Source organism: Schistocerca nitens, chromosome 10 (genome assembly GCF_023898315.1).
Source record: "Schistocerca nitens isolate TAMUIC-IGC-003100 chromosome 10, iqSchNite1.1, whole genome shotgun sequence".
NCBI lineage: Eukaryota > Metazoa > Arthropoda > Insecta > Orthoptera > Acrididae > Schistocerca > Schistocerca nitens.
Window position 1 is genome coordinate 125,378,118 of NC_064623.1, and position 23,369 is coordinate 125,401,486.

The 23,369-nt window shown below is 39.6% G+C and overlaps 1 protein-coding gene across 1 annotated transcript in view; it reads left to right on the forward strand.

Moving 5' to 3' along the window:
* LOC126209928 (uncharacterized) overlaps window positions 1–20,321 on the forward strand; it is a 159,762-nt gene extending 139,441 nt beyond the window's left edge. The window contains exons 7-8 of the mRNA XM_049939046.1: window positions 19,132–19,368; window positions 20,145–20,321. Coding sequence (XP_049795003.1) covers window positions 19,132–19,368; window positions 20,145–20,321 — 414 coding nt within the window. The remainder of the gene's footprint in view (window positions 1–19,131; window positions 19,369–20,144) is intronic.
* Window positions 20,322–23,369: the final 3,048 nt, after the last annotated feature.

The window sequence follows — 23,369 nt, forward strand, 5'->3', positions numbered from 1 at the left end:
TTGGCTCCAGTATTCAACAGTACGGTGAAATCTTTGGAGTACACTTGGGGCATCATATTGTTTCTTTGTCCGTCTCTTTTTACATCTGAACTGCAAATGCTCACACCATTGCAGGTTAGGTGGACTGCTGAGTGGCCAGTGCTGTCAAATTTTTACACACTGGTACAGCTGTTGTTCCGCATTATCACTCAGTCTGTGTCCATATAACACAGCATAAAACATTTACCTATGATCGTACTTGACTGTACTGGTCACAGCTTGGCTTCCGCTCCGCGTGAAATGAAATCCAATGAGATACAAGCAAATGCAGAAGAATACATGGCGTAATGTTTATATCAGGTTTATTCTTATGATGAACAGAGTAGAGACCATGTCCAAGATCAGTGAGCTTTCCTGGCTGGCCCATTCTGCTGTCACTGATTGTATGCTGACAAACAGTATTCCGGCCATCTTTTATATTGGTGGGTCCACCTCTTGTGATATCTAGTGGAGCATTCCAATTCAGTATTACAAAGAGGTGTCCACACAGTATTGATCATGTAGTGTATCATAGATTACTCTTCCATGTATGTAGTTTACAGTAAATTCTTCCAACAACTTTGAAAATTGTTTCTGATTTTCTTTTCTGGCAACTTAAAGCTTTTCCTGGATCCGGACTGATCTTCAATTGGTGTGTCTTCATTTGTGTCTTTCTATTTATCAGTATATTGTTCTGATCTGTATGTTACTAACATGAGTTGTCAGGTATATTGTTTCAAAGCTCTCACATTTCTCAGCTGGGTGCTTTCTTTATTATGTTGTGGTAACATCTACTGCCTTGAAAAAATGGTGCATATCCTTTTACAATGTTTACAACATCAGATAAAATAAACTTCCATTCCATGTACCTCGCACCAATCTTAATAATTAATGATTTGTTTGAAGACCAATCAATCATGGTTTTCTGATCAACTAATTGGGCATTATAGGGTCAATAGTATTCACACATTTTCCATGTCTCTTTAAATATGTGTAAGTGTAAGATAATTCATTACATCCTCTGGCTGCTGCAGCTGCGCATCTGGCTGGCCATGTCGAGCATGCGCTTAAGGTCACCTAGTCCATTTACCTACACTAATAGCCACCTCCGTGACCTGCTGTCCATGCCTGAGCTCTTCGTTCTGCCAACCTTGCCCTGTGCTGAGTATTGCTGGGGCCAGGGCAGTCAGGATTGTCTGTTAGTCTGAGTCTGGTCACAGACATTACAAGTAAACACAATGTATCTGGGTACTTATTCCATAGCTTTGAATCTGCAGATGAATTGCTTAACAGACAATGTACACTGAAATAGCTTATGCTGCTAACATGTAACTCCTCATGAAAGGCTTTCTTTCATTTGCAATTAGTTGTTGTTGATAAACATATGAGTTTTATTTCACATGTTGATACTTATTTATCAGCTTTTTGGACATAATTTACAATGTCAACATTGTAGAATCCATAATGATGAAACATTGATGTTCGTCTGTACTAGCGCTATAATTTGCCTCCAAACAACTTTCGAGGGAAGTGCCTGGATGCCAAGAAACACATTCAAAGCTAATCATTATATTTTGAGCTCATTAACCCAATAAACTATCCCTAGGGAAACTTCTAAACCAAAATGTCAACTTTTCTTAATTCTTTTTATACGGTATGTAACTGTTACTATACAGTAGAAATAAATGATGGTGTATAACCTTTATTTAAGAATTCAATAAGGAAATACTACAGTTTCTGCACAACCTAATTAAATGTCAGCTTTAATTCCTAATGCCCTTTTGTGCCTCAGAAACAGGCAAGTGTCTGCAACTGACTGACCATCATCTAATGAAGTTAACTTTTTTTTTTTACATATATATGAACTGCTGTGTGTTGGTCTCACCAAAACTCAAAAATGGCTTAACAGATTTGGATGATTCTTTTTTTGTTGTGTTCATAATTGTGAAGGCAAGGTTTCTATGTAAGAAAAGTTTGGAAAAGTTGCCTAGAAAATTGGAAAATTCTAGAAATACTGAAAGATCTTTTTTCTATGCGATTTTCATTATTCACAATTAAAATTATTGATATGAATAATTATTTATTTGTTTTGTTCATTATGGTCTTGGATTTGAAGCATCCAGTCTGTCAGCAGAGATTGAAATCTCACCCACTTCTCCCTTTGAAATTAGGAAAATAATAAACTTGCTTGAAAGCAAAAACTCACATGGAATTGATGGCATTTCCAGCAAAATACTAAAAGCTTGTTCTCAACAGATAAGTAAGATTCTCAGCCACCTGTGTAATAGCTCTCTGGAACAGGACATTTTCCCTGATAGACTGAAATATGCTATTGTTATACCTTTGCATAAAAAGGGGGATAGATCTGATGTCAACAATTACCGTCCAATCTCCCTTCTAACAGCTTTATCCAAAATTTTTGAGAAAGTAATGTATTCAAGAGTAGCTTCACATATCTGTAAAAATGAAGTACTAACAAAATGTCAGTTTGGTTTTCAGAAAGGTTTTTCAACAGAAAATGCCATATATGCTTTCACCAGTAAAATTTTGAATGATCTGAATAACCGAACACCACCCATTGGGATTTTTTGTGATCTCTCAAAGGCTTTTGATTGTGTAAATCATGAAATTCTGCTAGACAAGCTCAAGTATTGTGGCATGAGTGGGATAGTGCACAAATGGTTTAATTCGTACCTAACTGGAAGAGTGCAGAAAGTTGAAATAAGTAGTTCTCGTAACATGCAAAGATCAGCACATTCCTCAAACTGGGGAACGATCAAGACTGGGGTTCCACAAGGGTCAGTCTTGGGTCCTTTGTTGTTCTTATTATATATTAATGACTTGCCATTCTATATTCATGAAGAGGCAAAGTTAGTTCTCTTTGCTGATGATACAAGTATAGTAATCACACCTGACAAACAAGAATTAACTGATGAAATTGTCAATACTGTCTTTCAGAAAATTACTAAGTGGTTCCTTGTAAACGGACTCTCACTGAATTTTGATAAGACACAGTACATACAGTTCCGTACAGTGAATGGTATGATGCCATTAATAAATATAGACCTTAATCAGAAGCATATAGCTAAGGTAGAATATTCCAAATTTTTAGGTGTGTCCATTGATGAGAGATTAAATTGGAAGAAACACATTGATGATCTGCTGAAACGTTTGAGTTCAGCTACTTATGCAATAAGGGTCATTGCAAATTTTGGTGATAAACATCTTAGTAAATTAGCTTACTACGCCTATTTTCACTCATTGCTTTCATATGGCATCATATTTTGGGGTAATTCATCACTGAGGAATAAAGTATTTATTGCACAAAAGCGTGTAATCAGAATAATAGCTGGAGTCCACCCAAGATCATCCTGCAGACATTTATTTAAGGATCTAGGGATATTCACAGTAGCTTCTCAGTATATATACTCTCTTATGAAATTTGTTATTAACAACCAAACCCAATTCAAAAGTAATAGCAGTGTGCATAACTACAATACTAGGAGAAAGGATGATCTTCACTATTCAAGATTAAATCTAAGTTTGGCACAGAAAGGGGTGAATTATACTGGCACTAAAGTCTTTGGTCACTTACCAAATAGTATCAAAAGTCTGACAGATAACCAACAAGTATTTAAGAAGAAATTAAAAGAATTTCTGAATGACAACTCCTTCTACTCCATAGAGGAATTTTTAGATATAAATTAAGAAAAAAAAGAAAAAATATTAAAAAAATAAAAATAAAAAATAAAGAAAAACAAAAAACACAAAAAAATAAAGTTGTTATATTAACTTAAGTATGTTGTTAAATTAACCTAATTATGTCATGTATTGGAAAATTCGACTCGTTCCACATCATTACGAAATATCGTATTCATGATCCATGGAACTAGTATTAATCTAATCTAATCTAATCTAATCTAATCTAATCATGTTCATACATAAGGTGTTTGTGAGCACAGTAATTCATATGGACAGGCTCATCAAGCTCAGATAGTTCTGTATTTTTAACTATTTATTTTTGTTTTTAATTATTTATTTATTTAGCATTGTTATATTTCTCATCCTTCTTTCTCATCCAGGTTTTGGTGAAGTTGATTTTCTTTTTTAATTTTTGTACTTATTTTTCATTTTTTGTCTTTTTTTTATTTTTAAGCAATTTTTTCAGAAGTCAGGGCTTAATTTCATCTTCCTGATGTAGCAACTTGGCTAACAGTTCTTCTTTCTGTGGTATGTTTCAAAACATGGTACAACACACAAGTGTACGTTCCATGTTTTGCATTCATATTTCATTTCTCGGCACACATTCTGTTTCGAGCAGACTGCACATCTGTGCCACAGTCTGCATTTCTTGAACTGGTCACTTTGGAATGACATTTGGGAAGTGCCTTCCAGTAAAGTGCAGAGGATTCTTGTCATCAGTGTGTCTTCTTTCCTATATCTTATGCTTTCTATAGAAATTTTTCCACAAGTTTTTGTACCAGCTATAAATGAAAATCTGCTGATGGTATTTTTCTCCCTTTCACCAATCTGTGGCTTCATTACTTTATTGCCAGTCTTCCTGTTTGTCTTTCCCTTGTCACACAATACCGTAGTGTTACAGATCGTCAACATCAATACATATCTCTTGTCCCACCACTTGATAGCAAGCATTTTGTCAATTGACATAAATTCAGCTTCTCCCTGTTTCAGTTTCTTCTGTAGCTTTGGCAAATTGTGCCTATTGCTACATACAGCGCCGCATGCTGCTCTCTATGGTTGTGCCAGAGGAACAAATCTGGACTTGCTTATCATTGTCGACATTCAGGGTATGTTCACATTCACAGTATGCCACTATATCGCCAGATTTTCCCAAATTATGGACTTCAATTTCTGTTGTTGTGCCTGAGTATGCAATGAAATCCAAAACATATCCAGTTTTACAGTCACACAACAGAAATGTCTTGATTCCAAATCTACTTCATTTCGAAGGACTGAATTGTTTAAAAGATAAACGACCTTTGAACCATAATAGGCTTTCAGCAGCACACAGCTTCTTGTATGGATTAAACACACTGTGGAATGCCACAAACTGTATAAATTATTTTCCTAATTTTAAACAAACTGTCATCTCCATGATTGGCAGAGTTGTCATTCAAATGTGACATTCTGAAAAGTAACATAAAATGGTCACGGGACATAACTTTGCTGAAAATTGGAGTGCTCAGAGATACATCTCTAGAGCAATATTTCCTTATTCTTAACTTTTTAACACAGGCCTTGAGAAGTTAAATACAAGAGAAGCAATACAGTTCCTCAAACCACTGTCTTTCCAGGTAGACTGTTGAGAATGCACTGATTCTGACGTATTTACAATGGTGAAAATGTAGAATTGCTTTGTTTCAAGTGCTACTAATTTCAACAGATTTTCTGACTGAAATACATGAAAAAGGAGAGAATGCTCGAATCAGGCACTAGTTGGCAATTGTGTTCTGAAGATGAGTCATCAAATGCATGCAGTACTGGAATGAAATCACACTTTTGCCAGTCCAATTTGTCGCTAAGGCGTGGGCTTTTATGGGTTGATTCATCTTCATTTTCAGTATCTGAAAAAGAACTAACCTAAGCAAAGTATGTGGACATGTATTACTACCAGATTCTTCTGAAGAATCATCATCATCACTACAGTCATTGAAGATGCGACACTCATTGTCACTGTTACTCCTTGTGAGTATCTCCAATATCTCTTCTTCTGTGCAGCCATACCGACATGCTGTTTGTTTGTGGAATTCAAAAGTTATAACTTTCTAAAAATCCTGATGAATAGGCAGTAAGCTAACTGAAATCACAGAAGCAGAATGCAAATGCAGACATGCACCAGCTAACACTAATGTCGAACACCAACTGTGAAATTTGACGAAAATACTGCTGAGTAGCTATAGACGTCTGCAGGACCACAGGTAGTGGAACTGGTGAACGGTAAAAGCTGTCATTAGGATACAGGTACTGGCCAGGCTGTGATGGTGAATGCCGTCTGCAGCACCCATGGGAAATACCACTAGAGCAGCTAAGGTCGTCCGCAGCCCCTGCGGAGAGGTAGATCATGGCAGAGTTTCACGTATGAGTGCTCAAAGGGTTAAAAAAGATAAAAAGCCTTACAGTATCTGAGAACAAGGGTAGTCATGAATGTCTTGAACATCGTATATGTATTTAGTGGTAATGTGAAATGAGATAAACACATAAAATCTGAATTAGGAAATGTACATGGAAGACTAAGATTTATTGGAAGTATTCTGGGGAAATGTGACGCATTTTTAAAGGAAATGGCATGCAAGACACTTGTGCAACTCATTCTATTGATTCCAGTGTTTGGAGTCCTTATTGATTAGGTATGACAGCAGGCATTGAACAAATTCAGAGAGACATTGCAAGGATCATAACCCATCTGCATAGTCCATGCAAAAGTGAGAGAAATTCTCAGGGAACTTAAATGGGAATCTCTGGAAGAAAAACAATTTACGTCTCGCAAAATCCCATTGGCTAAACTTAGAAAACCTGTTTTTGAAGAAGACTGTGTCACCATTGTGCTGTCATTGTTGCATAACTCAAGTAGGGACCATGAGAATAATATGAAAAGGTGATTATGGTGCATACAAAGGCATATAGACTGTTACTTTTTCCTCTCGGCACATCCTTAGAATAGAACAAAAAATTTGTTATGTTAGTAAGATGTACCCTCCGCCATGCACTGTACAGTGTACAGTGGCTTGTGGATTATAAATGTAGATTAAGATGTAGAATCGCCTTGCCCATCTCTTTTAAAATGTTGCGGAGCAAATCTATCTGTATTGGAGAGTGAAGGGATTCAAATCCCTGTCTGAGCTTTGTGTTTTACATTTTCGTATCTTCTCTAAATCCACACGGAGAAAATGGCACAATGGTATCTTAATTACTGTCAAAGATGTTCCTTCATCAAGCAAATCTTACTGAACTGATTTCCTTTCTTAAACCACTTAATAGAAATTTTGCGTCTGCAAACGTGTGTTTTCCATTCTATAGAACTGTGAATAATAATGATTGTAGTAGCTTGTGGCTCAAAGACTGAGTACTAGCCTTTCAATTAAACACCACTTCAGTGGCTTACCTTTCCCTAACCTACCCCATTATCCAATTTGAAAAAGGGAACCTGCAGGTTGAAATGAATTACTAACCACTTGTCATACCTGCTGACTCCTCACATCAATGGGGTAAAGATTAGATTAAAGGCATAGTGAAGATTTCTGTGCCCAACTGGGATTTCATCACGAGACCTTTTGGTTTCTAAGCACACACTTTACCACTGAACAACCAGTCCTGATTGGAAGCATGAAAGAAGTTGCCCGATTTGTCAGTGTACCAGTGAAGGCTGTCTAACATGTCTACAAGTGACAATGCGCCACCTGCAGCCATGTAACAAGACATAAGAACAATAGGTGTAAAAACATCCTAACCAACTGGGACCTGAGCCTAGTACCATGGCTTGTCAATGACAATCAGTTTCAAATGCAACAGGAATTGATATTATCAGTGAATTCAGGTCTATCTCAGTTTCAAGGGGACACTGCAAAGTAAAATCATTGCAATCGGCATTTGGAGAAAGATACCTCACAAAAGACTGCCACTCACAGCATCACAAACAGTTGCATGTTGTCACTGGACCAAACAACAGAGAAACTGCACTGTGGCCCACTACCTTAGCTGTTTTCAAATGATGCAAAGCATTGAGTACACCAATGGCCCAATGAGGCACTGACCTGCACTGTGTGTTCAGACCAGAGTTGGTTCTGTGATATTTGAAGGCTTTTTATCATTTCATCACTCTGGTCCACTCATTCAGATTTCTGGATGTTTATATCCTCGGCCATCTTCCTTTATACCTGCACAATATGCTGTTGACACTCCCATCTTCCAAGATGACAACAGCAAACGTCACAGGACTCCCTGAATACGTTCCTCGTTTGGTGAACACTAAGTCATGTTATCATATCTTAACTGGTCTGTTCTTAATCCCATACAAAATTGCTGGAACCATTTGGTACAGCAGGTGAAGTGTAACAATGAACTCCAGCAGTATGGTAGCTTCGAGGGGTTTAATCATTGTGTCAGGGTCAGTATGGTCCCAAGTGTTGTGGACCTCATTACGGGCTATGATATTGCTGCTGTATGGAAGACAAGGTATCAGGTACGGTGAACCAGTTCCTCATTGCGGAATCATACAGGCAGTGAGAATAATAACAACTTTATTTAGCAGAAACTAACCAGTAGCCAAAGGCATCATCTGGACAGCAGCTGAGCCATGTCAGCACAACAACAGTGTCACACTGGCTGTGCACCGATTTCAGCAGTCAGAGTCACTTGGGTCTGTGGTCTTGTGGCCAAAGCTGCACCAGTAGCTTACCCACAATCTATGGCACAGAAGCGTTGACTGCCAACAACAAGTGACAGTAGTTCAGAAACGAAGCACCCTCAAGTGCAGTTATTGAACACAGAATCTCTGGATGGCGTCCCTGAGTCGGCTGACGTTAGCCAGCAGTGGGCTGCCAGATGGTAGAAGAACCCATTCTGTTCCCGGCAGCATCAGGACTAGGCGCAGCCTATAGGCCTGTAGCTAGCAGAGGTAACATGCAGTAGTAGTTGAGACTGGACGGCCTTCATCGGATGGAGTGATGATGAGGAGGTCTCCTCAGGCTAGGATGCAATTGACAAAAGATACTGCATGACTGGAGTGGATGGTGTTTATGGCTGCTTATCATGGTGCTTTTGTGATGGGACGTCACTTTTGATCATACAGACTATGGAAATGACATAGTGCCAGGACCAAGCACGGTGTAATCCGTGTCACCACTGCGGCAACCTGGCCCTCTTACCATACTGTGTCAACAATGTTACAACCTGGCAGCAGCAGCAGGACTGGGTATCTGGTTCTGGCAAAATTCAGTGAGCAGACACAGATTTTCATCATGTCAGCTCAGCGTCCTTCCAGCTTTTGGCAGCAGAATGCGGTGGCAGCACTCCGGCTCTCTTGCCACACCTTATACACGCAAGTTTGAGGGGGTAGTGGTATAACACCAGTGGCTTTGTCCCCTATAAAACTGTGACTTCTTCTTTGAATGGGGTCATTATCAATTCTAGAAGCTGTGTTACACATTATTAGTGTGATGTGCCCTGGCACTGACTTCCTTTTCTCCAGTGTGCTATGATACACCTCAGTTGCAACCGAGAATCGTCAGTCGGAAAGTGAAAACGGCAGTTTGGTTTCTGGTCCTTTTGTTCCATTCTTAACAGCTTAACTGATTTCATTAAGTTAGACATATCACACCACATTAAGACCATAGGGCAAGATTAGTGGTGCATTGTCAGAAGAGAGTACATGTTCTGGGTTTTGTGCAGAGATGGCTCTTCTATGATATGGATTACAGGTGCCTCACAATGTGCAGCTGACAAGGCACAACAATTAGAAATGTACTGCAAAGTTGATGTACACAGGGCAGTACGGTTCTTGTGAGTGACACCTCTAAATTGCACACAGATCCATCATGAAGTTGGTTGGTTGGTTGGTTGGTTGGTTTTGGGAAGGAGACCAGACAGCGTGGTCATCGGTCTCATCGGATTAGGGAAGGATGGGGAAGGAAGTCGGCCGTGCCCTTTCAGAGAAACCATCCCGGCATTTGCCTGGAGTGATTTAGGGAAATCACGGAAAACCTAAATCAGGATGGCCGGACGCGGGATTGAACCGTCGTCCTCCCGAATGCGAGTCCAGTGTCTAACCACTGCGCCACCTCGCTCGGTTGATCATGAAGTTCTAGTGGTACGTGGACTAAAAGTAATGTTGTGTGCTGCATAGTGAAATGATGCCAACAATTTGACCAAGGTTGTATAGATGCAGATGATGATGATCATGAAGTCAAGATCTTACATCAAGCTACTTCCATCTTTTCAGCAGAAAGCATGTCTTGGGGGGGAATGGGGGATGGTGGTATCACAACGATGAGGTCCTTCTGCACATCAGTTCTCCATTGGCACCATGACCAAGGAATGGATTTCCATAGTGTAAGAACTGAATGACTGGTAGAGTATTTTGACCATTATTTGAAGAGACTTGGTAACTATGTCAAAAAATAGTGTCATGTATTTGTGTCACTTTGAACTGTTTTACAGCATTTAATAAAGTTACTTGGCTTGCTGTAATATTGTGTAACTTATTGTTTGAAACTCCCTTCTACCACATCAGTGGGGACTGACAACCAGCTGTCTAAAGTGACCCAGTATGGAGACATACAGCTCATGCCTGCTCCAAGTCTCATAAAACTTAAGTGCAGTTGAACTTGAAGTAGGGGTGCCAGGCCAATGGGTCAGTAGGATCTATACATCAGAATGCCACAGATGCTCCCCTGCATAACGAGTTTGGGCGGCCCATCGGAGCATGTAGGACCAGTGTTATGCTCAGCCTCTGTGCCTAGGGTGGCAAGCCGTCATCGTGCATCTGGTGTCTTGTGTGTAGGTTCTCACCTGACCCTCATTTACCAGCACACTGTCATATTCACAACCAAGTCTTGCAACTGCCTTTTCTAAACTGGCTATGTGCTACAAAGTGAGTTGGGATCTGGGTGAAACAAGATAAAACGAGACCAGAGGCCTGTCATTAATCAATGACTGAGAAGTTAGATAGATGGCTATGCTAGTAAAGCTGTTATCTTTGATCTTTATGAGGCTTAAATACCATCAGACACTGCAGTTTGCATCTGAAAGGTTTATCTAGCTCACATGACAGTGCCCTCAGCCTTTTAACTTTCTGTGTGACTCACTTTTTTACTACAATTTGTAAATGTACATACGTTTTCAATGGTCATGGCTGAAGTGTCCTCCTACATCATCTTACAGGAAAAGTAGTCAAAGGAATATCTTCTGCTGGTCACCAAGACTCAGTAATAGAAGTATTGCTCTAAATAGAAACACAGTGTACAGTGCTGCTGAATCAATAACAAACACAATGAAACTGAGCATATCGGTTAACATCAGCTCAGAAGTGGAGAGTGAAACAAATGAAAAGAAATTCCTCCTGGTTGTTATGCCACATCATCGTCCTCTTCAGATTTCCTCTTACACAATGTCTATCTCTGTGTTGAGATCTTCTTTGTGATCTTCTGGCGTGCCTGTTTACCTGAACACTGTTATAGATCAGTGTTGCATTCTTTTATATGAAGATGTTTTCCCACACTTCATCAGTAGAATTGTATTACACGGTGAAATCTTTCTAGTTACTCATTCTATAGGTATCTAAATGGGCAGAGCAAGAGAAGGGGAATGTTTACCAAAATATTATAGCTGTGTTGCAGAGTTGGTTTCTGATCATTGTCTGTGTCTTTATTTCCTTGATGGCTGGAGGGATGACTCTGGAAGCCTACAGCAGTAATCTCTCCTGAAATTTCTTTTGTACATAGAAATCTCAAAATGCTTCTCAAATGTCCTTCTATAAATATTGCATTTTAGGCTGTATACTGCCCACAATTCTCCTAATGTTCATACTTTATTTTAAAGGTGTATGGCATTCATTCTCTTTAATACATTCTTTTACTGTCCTTCCAATTTCACCCATACAGGGTGTACAAAAATGTGTGTCAGAAACTGTAAGGATCTATTCCTGACATCAAAGCATTACAAAAAGTTCATATGAACATGGGTCTGAAAATCATTCATTAGAGAGCTATGACAGAAATTACCTATGTTGACTCATCTTTGTTGTGTAATTTGCCTCAAATGTGCACTTTCACTTACTTATTCGCAGGTGGTCATGTCATTTGTTTTGTTTTGTCTGATTGCCATTTGTTCTGTTTTAGAGAACTTTCATCATAACATTCCACAATGACATATTCAGTGTCTTAAATGATGGATTTGTTCTATGTATATGGCCTAGCAGATGATACAGCAGATGCAGCACAGCAATTTTATGTGAACATTATCCTGGAAGGCAGTTGCCTTGTGCAAGAACACTAACGCTTGCGAGAGACAGCCTCATTTGAGAAGAGAGTTGAAGATGGTGGGAGACCACATGAAGTACGAGTGCCTGAGCCTGAAGAATATGTTCTTTGTGCTGTGGATGAAACTCCGCCAACTAGTGCTAGGAGAACTGTGAGAAGGAGAAAGGAAAGGTGTTACAGTATTCCCTTCAAAGGGTGCAAGGATTAAATGAGGTAGGTTTTTTTTAGCAACGTATTCCCTTCGAAGGGTACAAGGATTAAATGAGGCAGGTTTTTTTTTAGCAAAGAATGACTCTACACCAGAATAAATGATAATTAGACAAGGCAAAACAAATGCCATGACCAAGTGTAAACAAGAAAGTGAGTAGAAAAGCACATTTCATATAAATTACATATCTGGGATTCACTATAGGGAATTCCTATCATATCTCTTTAATGAAGGATTTTTAGAACCATGTTCACATGAGCTTTCTGTAATATTTTAATGTCAATAATAAATCCCTCAAGTTTCTGACACATGTTTTTGTACACCCTTTATGCACTGTGTCACAGCCACACATCACATCATGTACTCCTACAGTGAGGAGTTGATCAGGTGCATACATTTTGTGACTGGAAAAGTCTTTTATTTTCTACTGACTGAAAAATGTCGTCTTTTTGACAGTGGCCCACAAATAATAGTAGCCAGAAAAAGTTCATCCAGTAAACCCATTTCATAAGAAGTGCAGGCATGCGACACTAATCTCTAAAAGTGTTCAGCTGACTGGTAACACAAAAAAAAAAATTGTACAGTGGTAGGAAGGAGTGCCATGAGCAACATCCAACATACTAAAAATGTTGACCGGGAGGGTGTGAGCATCTGGGTAGAGGGGGGTGAGTGATTTAAAAATATCATCTTTAGTTTGTATTGAATAACTCTATAACTGTACCATCTAGCAAAAACATTTCCCTGTACAAAATTGAACTGTATTACATTTCCAACAAAAAAGATACTATTCAGCTTTTCTCTAGTCCTGATAGTTTCCGTGTTCCAAAGGGTATAATAATTGTAGATTATTAAAAATAATGTTTTACTTGTATTAAAAGAATGTTTATTGTTAAATTAAGTGAGTTAAGAACAAATATTAACTGTGGTGTACCACAGCTAAGACCAACAGAAATGTAATAAGGGATAAATTGTGTTCTGCTGGTGTGAGAGGGTGGAGTGGGGGGGCGGGTAGATGTGTGGGGGAAGGGAGGTTGCTGGATTGTGCACTTCCCTCCTTCATATGTCTACAAACTGAAGAGCAAGCAGGTGATTCCCATTCTCTTTATCCCACTACATCAGAAGAGTTAACTACAAGATGTTTCCACAAACTTGTACTGAATCTTCCACAGCTTTCTTTACAAATTACTGTGATGCAGTGCACAGACATCTCAGGGGATGTTTATTTTTCACAAAGTGCTTTAGCACTCCATGGAATACAAATAACAGCTACTAATAATAGTAATGCAAGGAATCCATGTAGACAGATTCTATGTAAATCTCTGTACATTGTTCTACACTGCTAGAGGGGAAATTGATTCTTAGTCATCCTGTACAGGTGCTGTAGCATTCTTCAGGGACAGGCAACTACCCTTACCATGAATCCTGCTCCTTTGTCAGTTTACTGATAGGCTATGCATACTCAATATTTCCTATCCTGTTTTCTTTTATGAGTAGAGAAAATAACTTCACTGAACTCATGTTTATATTGTGGAGCTATTTTCAATTTATTAAATGAGTACTTATTTGCAGATGTTAAGTGAACTATTATCTAAAAATGTTGAACAGCTCTAACAGTTAACTATCTACTACATTCAAGTGCCTGTCCCAATAATAACATGCTGTTAGTATGTAGTCTGCAAAGTGGATTTTATTGTCTCCACCATCACTGGTTGGAATGTTTTTCATAGCATGGAGAGTATCAAATGCATCACCAAGCTTTATCTTGGTGATGCATCAGATGCAATATCAGAAGATGTCCAGAGATTTAAACTCTCTCTCTCTCTCTGACACAAGTAGGCAGTAGCTGTTATAGAATTTCAAATATTTCAGTATAAATCAAACAGTGCTTACAGCAGATTAGTATTCTAGACTTGAACATGATTGGTCCCATTCCATCAGAAATTTTGAAACCCACCTTGCGAGACCTACTGTGGATGTGTGGTAAGTGGTTCCACTCAATGCAACCAATTCTACAATTTCCAGTTATTCCTGAATGGAAGAGATTTACACTATTAATGGTAAGAGAGGAGCAGCAACTTTCTGTGCATTCATTAATTCACCACCAAGTGACTACAACACAGCTACATGGTTTTACAGTACTCTGTCAATGATGGACAGCAGCAACATGCCACATTTACCTCTCCAATTCCTTTCCCTCTTCCACCACTTGAGTTGCTGACATCACTCTTACCAAGTAATCACATTTGAGTCATTGTTTATAGGAATGCATTTTACATAAGATCTCACTTAGTAATTACAAGTAAGTACTCAATAAACTGAAAATAACTGTACTACACAAACATGGGCTCAATGAAGGATTTTTTTTTTAATCAGTTTATCCTCTAGCAGTGTAGAACAGTATGTAGATATTTGTATAGAATATGTCCTTAACTGTTTCTTGAATTAGTATTATTAGTAACTCAGATTTATATTCCATGTAGTGCTAACACACTTTTTGGATCTAAAAACCCTTGGGCGTGTCAGTGCACTGCATCCCTAGTGATCTATAAAGCGAGCTGTGGAAGGGTAGTATAACTTTGTGACATACATTGTAGTCATTTCTTCTGACATAATAGGGTAGAGAGAAGCAAGAATCACCTGCTTGCACTTCAGCTTACACCTGTATGAAGGCAGGGAGTGTATGACCACAATCTGGTAACCTACCTTCTATCTATCCGCTTTTACCCTCAACCCCTCTCAACCCTGTTACACCTCCAGAATACAATGTATCCCTTTTATGGTCCTCCTGCACTTACATGTGGTACACACATATAACATTAGTTCTTAACCCACTTCATTTAACAATAACCATTAATTTTATACCATTAAAATTATTTTTAATAATCTGCAGTTACTGCATATCCTGCAATGTAGAAACTGTCGGTTCTAGAGAAAAGCTGAATAGCACCTTCTTTTTGTAGGAAATACAATGTGATTTAATTTTGTACTGGGAAACATTTTTACTAGATGGTGCTGTTTTTGAGTATTCAAGAAAAGGAAAAGCTACCTTTAAATGGCCCCTGCTGCCCACCCCCATGCTCAAACCAAATTGGTCAGGATTTTTGGTATGTTGCCCACACAGCTCCTCCTACCACTGTACAAAAATTTGTAACTACATGAATTTTGCCACTATTCAATCTTTCTCGATCTTTGTTGACTGGTTTATATGGCAACACCTCATTTTGTCATTGTTCTAGACAATTAGTTTTCACCTGCAGTTGTTTGGGCTTCACAGTTGAAGACTGGCAATAGTGCTGCCACCTGTCAGAGATCTTCTTTTCCCAACTGTACTGTAGGATATTTTGCCTTCATTGACAACTACCACAAAAGTTTGCAGTCTTAAATAAAGCAACTATATATTTATTCAAGATCAGATTTGCTAACAGTACACAAAAAAACTCTTTTAATGTGATAAAGCAAATTACTTGGGTGCCTCTTTTTTCCTCACAGTAGGCGGTGGACTTGCCTCCTTTCCCCTAATCTTGTACACTGAAACAACCAATATTCATGTGAAAAATCACTTTTTTTCCCATAAAGCATCTGTAGACTCTAATACACAAAATTTAAGCTACATAAATAAAGCATAAAATCACTTTTTACTTAGAAGTGGATTTAACCCCTTTTCTTTGGTGGTCTTCATTTAAGGACAGATAGGGAGGTTACAGAGCCATGTAAATAAGATACATGGATAACCTCAAATAAATACATAAACTGAATAAAGTCACCAGATACAGGTAAAAGAAACTCACTTGATCAGTTAATGAGGTAACACTGTGGAAAACTTGCTTAAACGATTCTTCTCTCATAGCATGCTGCACCAACAGTCACTGTTCAATCAACAGGAGAAAAATGACACACACGAAATGTTAAAATACACAAGAGAATAATAGTGAGCATGAGAGGGATAATACAATGGCAGCCTTACCTCAGTAGCTGCATTGATGATCTTGTGATTAGGACTCTGACATACTTTAGAAATGTTATCATAATAACTATTGATCGATTTGTCATGAGTAGTGTGCAACAAGATGCTTTAATGGTGTCCTTATTGAAAATTGGCGAACTTACCTAAATTTCTGAGCCTCTGAGAACTTACAAAAATGTCTAATTCATGGCACCTAAAACAACTTCATCTTCTCTAGTAATGACCAAAAAGGGAGGCCCATGGCTCACCTTGAGTGCTACTTAAAGCCTCTGCTTCCAGCAAAACCAATGACAGGGCAAAGTTTCACTCCTTTTTCACGAATATTGTAACTGTACATTTTGCAGGAGCGCTCTTGAATGTTAAGTTGCCAGTGGTTTCTGAGAGGCAACGTCACCTTGTTGGGGTAGCTCTGTGTGTGAAACTGTTGAAGTTTATACAAAGATATTGCTATCTAGGTGATAATTCGGAAATTTTTAATGCAACTTGGTACTGATTATAAAAATAAGGGAGGATAACTCTGTACCTGTGAATCAGCATTATCTATTTCCGCCTGCTTAGCTGGTTGGTAACTTGATTGCCTCCCATGCATGTGGACCCAGGTTCAATTCCTGATTGGGTTGAGGATTTTCTCCACTCATGGACTGGGTGTTGTGCTGTCGTCATCATCATTTCATCCTCATCACCAGCGCACAAGTTGCCCAGTGTGGCGTCAAATGAAATAAGACTTGCACTCGGTGGCTGAACTTCCCCAAACAGGGGCCTCCCTGCCAACAATGCCATATGTTCATTTGCATTTAGCATTATCTATTTATCATCCTTCGACTGACCTCATATCCCAAATAATATTGCACAAATTTCGATACTTATTAATTATTAAAGTTTCTGGATGAATTTTTTGCTTCATCTGCTTCATATTCTGTGATATATGTAATCATAATTTTTTTTTTGTTTTATCATCATCCATTGAGGGTGTGATATCATACATCCTTATAGGCAATTAGTGTAAGGGTGTTGTAATCCATGTGACACTGACAAATCCTGAAACCACTGGTAGTGCAGACTCAGATAAAAATATTTTTTTTTAACTGAACAGCCTCTGTATGAATCGTGTTGTCCTCCTTGAAACATACCTATATACTGGTATATTTACAGTTGCAGATAAAATGACAGGTGGTAAATTGTGTGTATCCCCACATTTTCTGGAAGTCACTCTTGGCTACAGCAGTTGCCGGTCTCACATACATAAGTCCCCAGCTTCTCACTTATAAAGGTTTACTTGCACAGGACATCACAGAACAGAAAGACAAAACATTCCACAACACATTTCAAATGATAACATTTGCTTAGCAGAGTCCCAAGTGACTGCAAAAAACCACAGGCAACTGCCATATATAAGAAGGTTAAAAGAATAGACTAAAACATTGCAGACCAATGTCCTTGATGTCAGTTTACTACAGAAAAGCTTCTATCCACAAATCTACACACATTTAGAAAGCATCGCTCATGTGAACTTCACCTTACCCTTTTCTTGCATAAAATCCTATGAACCAGGCACAAGGGCAAAGGCAGATTTGATAAAGTGGCTCAGGTATGTCAATGGCTCAAAGACTTTTTTGAGTAATAAAACCCAGTATTATAACTTATTTCAACACTCACACTTGTGATCACGTTTAAGTTGTTTATTTTTATTTTCAGATGACCTGTTTCTATCTTCTAAGAAATCATCCTCAGATCTTACATTCCACAATGACTGTAGGAACAGTTGGTGCGGAGCAAGCCCACTTGTTCAGGTGTATTCTCCATGCCAGCACAGATGGATCCACTCCATGCCTTACCTGAGCAGCTGTACTGATGATCTCATGGTTTGGTTTCATGTCATGCATATTACTTGCTGAACTTTCTGCCTTCGCTGCAACCCTCTGTCACTAAACAGTTCTGAATTGTAGCATGTAATGCAACAGTGCTTAATGTAATTGTGTTGGTGGGTGACAAACAGTATGCTATACCTGATTTTTGAATTTGAAGAGTTTGTCTATTCATGGAGCTCCTTCTCCTTCAGCATGACAATACAAGTCAACAGATAAGCGCTGTGACATATGCAACAATGTGATGCCTCGTGTTCACTGTCATTGATCATCCTCCGTACAGTCCCATCTTGGCCCCATACAGTTTTCATGTTTCCGAAACTTAAAGAACGCATTTGAGGACTTCACTTTGATAACGATGAAGCAGTGCAGGCAGAGTTGATGTTGTGGCTCCATCAACAAAGCACGACATCCTACAATGATGGTATCAACAAATTCGTCTTTTGCTGGGAGAAATTTGTTGATCACCAAGGTAAGTATGATGAGAAGTAAATTTGAAGACATGAAGAACAAATATGTAAAATGTTAATAAAGTGTGTTTTATTTAGAAAGCCTTAAGCTCTTTCACATAAGAAATTTTGAAGAATTATTTTTCATCATGCCCTTCTATTTTGGGTAACTTCAATCAGATGTAGTGGTATTCCTCTTTTTTCCATAATATCAATAGTTTTCCTGTGTAAACATTATTAAAATCTTTGCTGTAGTCTATAAAGACTATGTAGATTTCTACATTGTATTCTCTTCTTTTTTGTGTCACTTGTTTTAATGCAAAAATGTTATCTGAGCACTATCTTCTTTCTGGAAACCTGTGTGTTCTTTGAGTAATATGCTGTCTTCAATGGTTCTCATCGGATTTACTGTTATCTTTGCATATACTTCATATGCCATATTTAAGAGACTGTAACTTCCACAGTCTGTTCTTGATCCTCCTTTAAAAAAATGCTTCCTTTCATTCCATTGGCCAATATAATTTCTTTTTAGTCTATTGTAGTGCTTTATAGCTCAAATACCCAATAGTGCCAGTAACAGTGCTTTTGGGCAGTCCTAAACTCAACAACAGTAAGGACCCTCTGTGTGCAGCTGTTCCAAGTGCAAGACTTCATGATGCTGTCCGAGTCGATGGTGCAGATGATCATGTGCCGCAACCTGGAGATCCCCGAGGTGCGCAAGTTCGAGGCGATGCTGGGCTGGGCGCGCAACAAGATCCGCACCAAGACCTCCTCCAAGATGGATGCCAAGCTCGAGTTCAAGTGCATCATGGAGCGCCTTGCTAGGGACCTCAAGCTGTACCGCATCTCTCCGCAGGAGCTCATCAAGGTCAGGACACCTGCCTTCACTAGCCTGCCTCACGTACTGCCAGTGGATGTCCATCAGAGGGCACACATATTAAACAAGTATTTTTCTTATTCCGAATAATCCTTCCAGAGAGTGCGATAAATAGCCACTGTTTCTGCTTCTTTATTTGCAACTGCAGTTTCCTTTGGGCCCACACTGCTTTCGTTCTTTGAGAATGTTGTTGCTTCTCTTCCTGCATCTACATTCTTCCAGTTTTTGATTTTTTCCCTCTCCTGAATATCTGTTTTGTTTCTTATTGTGTCCATGTTGACTCCCACATTTTCAACATCACTTCCTACTCCTCCCAGTCATGTTAATTTGGATTTGTAATTGCTTAGTAAGCAAAAGATTTGTCTAGTTATACTGTCATTTTTCATGCAGGCTATGCATCCATAGAATTTTAATTTTATTTTTCTCATTGTGTCTGTTAGCTTTTCTACTTTCAGGTAAAGCTCTGTATTAGGCCTTAATAAGTATTCTGATTCACTGCTGTTTTTGGGTCCTAGCATTTTTCTTAGCATTAAGAGTTTTCACTTCATACATTATTTCTGGTCTGATCACAAATTCGTAATATTTCAATTTCTTATTACACAGTAAATATTGTTAGCATATATTTTTCTTGTTATTTGAAACATTGATACTTGTACACCTCAAGCTGCAAAATAAAGACTGTACAAGATTGCTACCTAGTGATAACAACCATTGGGGGAAGGATATTAATGCATGATGAAAACTGCATAATGGCTTTCATTTTACAGATCGTTCTGCCCAGCAAGGCGATCAAGAATGAGCGCATCCTGGAGACACTGATGTTCCAGGCAAACTCTGGAATGTACCGTATCCAGGACTCTTACCTGGAAGCGTGCCAGCAGCGGCTGCTGCAGAAGCAGGACTCGCGCTTCAGTGAGTGGGAGTCGTTCGACTATGGGCTCTAAGCCGGCTGGCCACGACCACCAGGTACTACGTCCACATCACACCTTCAAACCTTACACCTCTGGTCAACATTAAAGCTAATGTCTCTCTCTCTCTCTCTCTCTCTCTCTCTCTCTCTCTCTGTGTGTGTGTGTGTGTGTGTGTGTGTGTGTGTGTGTGTGTGTTTTGATGGTTGGGTGGCCAGATAGCTATGTGCAAGCATGCGTGTGTTGGAGTTGTATTGAAAAAAAGAGAGTTCTTACTGGTTCAACATACACTATGTGATCAAAAGTATACGGACACCCCCAAAACCATACATTCTTCATATTAGGTGCATTATGCTGCCACCTATTGCCAGGTACTCCATATCAGCGACCTCAGTGGTCATTAGACAACGTGAGAGTGCAGAATGGGGCACTCTGCGGAACTCATGGACTTCGATCGTGGCCAGGTTATTGGGTGTCACTTGTGTCATACATCTGTATGCGAGATTTCCACACTCCGTAACATCCCTAGGCCCACTGTTTCCAATGTGATAGTGAAGTGGAAATGTGAAGGGACATGTACAGCACAAAAGCGTACAGACTGACCTTGTCTCTCGACTGACAGAGACCGCTGACAGTTGAAGAGGGTTGTGATGTGTAATAGGCAGACATCTATCCAGACTATCACACAGGAATTTCAAACTGCATCAGGATCCACTGCAAGTACTATGACAGTTAGGCAGGAGGTGAGAAAACTTATTTCATGGTCAAGTGGCTGCTCATAAGCCACACATCATGCAGGTAAATGCCGAACAACACCTCACTTGGTGTAAGGAGCATAAACATTGGACAATTTAAGAGTGGAAAAACATTGTGTGGAGTGAGGAATCTTTGTACACAATGTGGCGATCCAATGGCAGGGTGTGGGTATGGCAAATGTCCGGTGAATGTCATCTGCCAGCATGTGTGCTGCCAACAGTAAAATTCGGCGGTGGTGGTGTTATGGTGTGGTCATGAAGGGGGCTTGCACCCCTTGTTGTTTCGTGTGGCACTATCACAGCACAGGCCAACATTGATGTTTTAAGCACCTTCTTGCTTCCCACTGTTGAAGAGCATTTCGGGGATGGCGATTGCATCTTTCAACACGATCGAGCACCTGTTCATAATGCACAGCCTGTGGTGGAGTGGTTGCACAACAATAACATCCCTGTAATGGACTGGCCTGCACGGAGTCCTGACCTGAATCCTATAGAACACCTTTGGAATGTTTTGTAACGCCAACTTCGTGCCAAGCCTCACCAACTGATATCGATATCTCTCCTCAGTGCAGCACTCCATGAAGAATGGGCTGCCGTTCCCCAAGAAACCTTCCAGCATCTGACTGAACGTATGCCTGTGAGAGTGGAAGCTATCATCAAGGCTAAGGGTGGGCCAACATCATAGTGAATTCCAACATTACCGATGGAGGGCACCACGAACTTATACGTCATTTTCAGGCAGATGTCTGGATACTTTTGATCACATAGTGTAGCCCTCCGTGATTTCCTATTTCAAGTCAATCTCTTCATCTCACAGTAACACCAATGAGCATATTACTAAGTTATTTCTTTGATGTACACTCTCTGATCAAAGGCATCTGGACAACTATTAGTGGATGTCAATATGGCAAGTCACCACCCTTCACCTTTATGAATGAACCCTGCTGGGGACACTTTCAGTGAGGTGTCTCAATATCTGTGAAGGAATGGCAGACCATTCTTCTTCAAGAGCTGAAACCAGAGAAGAAGGTAGCGATGTTGGATGCTAGAGTATGTAGCAAAGTTGATATTCTAACTCATCCTGTAGGTGTTCCATTAGGTTTAGGTTGGAACTCTGGGCAAGCCAGTTCATTTCAGGACTGCTACTCTCTTACAGAGGCTGCTTGATGATAGGCTCCCCTGTCATGTTGATACAGTTTATCATCATCTCCAAACTTTTCTCTAGTGTGCACAGTATACAACACTGTAAAATTTGTTGATACCTTTCTGCGTTTAGCGTTTTTTAAGCACACACATTAACCTCCACAAACATCCCATATCACTACTCCCACTGCTCCATACATCATTGTTGAAACTACACATCTTGGCAGATAATGTTCTTTGGCATTCACTAAACTCAAATCCTTCCATTGGACTGCCACAGGGTATAACATGATTCATCACTCAAAATCTCTTGTTTCCAGTCATTCACTTTTCTGTGACATTGCCCTTTGCATCACCTCAAATGATTTTTTACAGCCACACTGCACAACGGTTGATGGTCCCTGTCCATCAGTGTATGAGGTCTGCCAGGTTTCGATTTAGCTGTAGCTGTTCCTTCACGTGTCCACTTCACAACCAAATCACCAGCAGTTAACCTGGGCAGCCTTAGAAGGGCTGAAATGTCTCTGATGCTGATGGTTGTATTAATCAGGTGACATCCAGTAACTAGTCCACATTCAAAGTCACTGAACTACTCTGAATGGTCCATTGTGCAACTACTCCTTGTCTTCTGACAATATAATACTCCCCAGCTCTTTTAATGCTGACAGGTCCTTCTCCCATGACATCTAGCAGTCAGTTTGTGACAAAGCAAGCTGGGATCTCTTTACTTCCCCGCTTGGTTTGCCATCTGCCTCCTTAAATTCTTTTTTTTTTTTATATAATTACCATTAACATACATGAGTATAATCTGAATTTTCATAAAAGAGAAAGGTTGGCCCTCAGTCGTAAGAAATATAGTACCAGAACTAATTCTGTGCTTAGTTTTGTGTATGTACTCAATTTCCTAATTTATTTTGACTGATGATGATGATGAGGTCCCATACTCTGACGAGCATAGGGGACAATGCACGAGACCCGCACCGCCGACTAGGCAAGGTCCTAGCGGATGTGGTTTGCCACTGCCTTCCTCCGACCATAATGGGGATGGATAATGATGATGAAGATGACACAACAACACCTAGTCATCTTGAGGCAGAGAAAATCCCTGACCCCACCGGGAATCGAACCCGGGATCCCGTGCGCACGAAGTGAGAATGCAACCGCAAGACCACGAGCTGTGGACTTA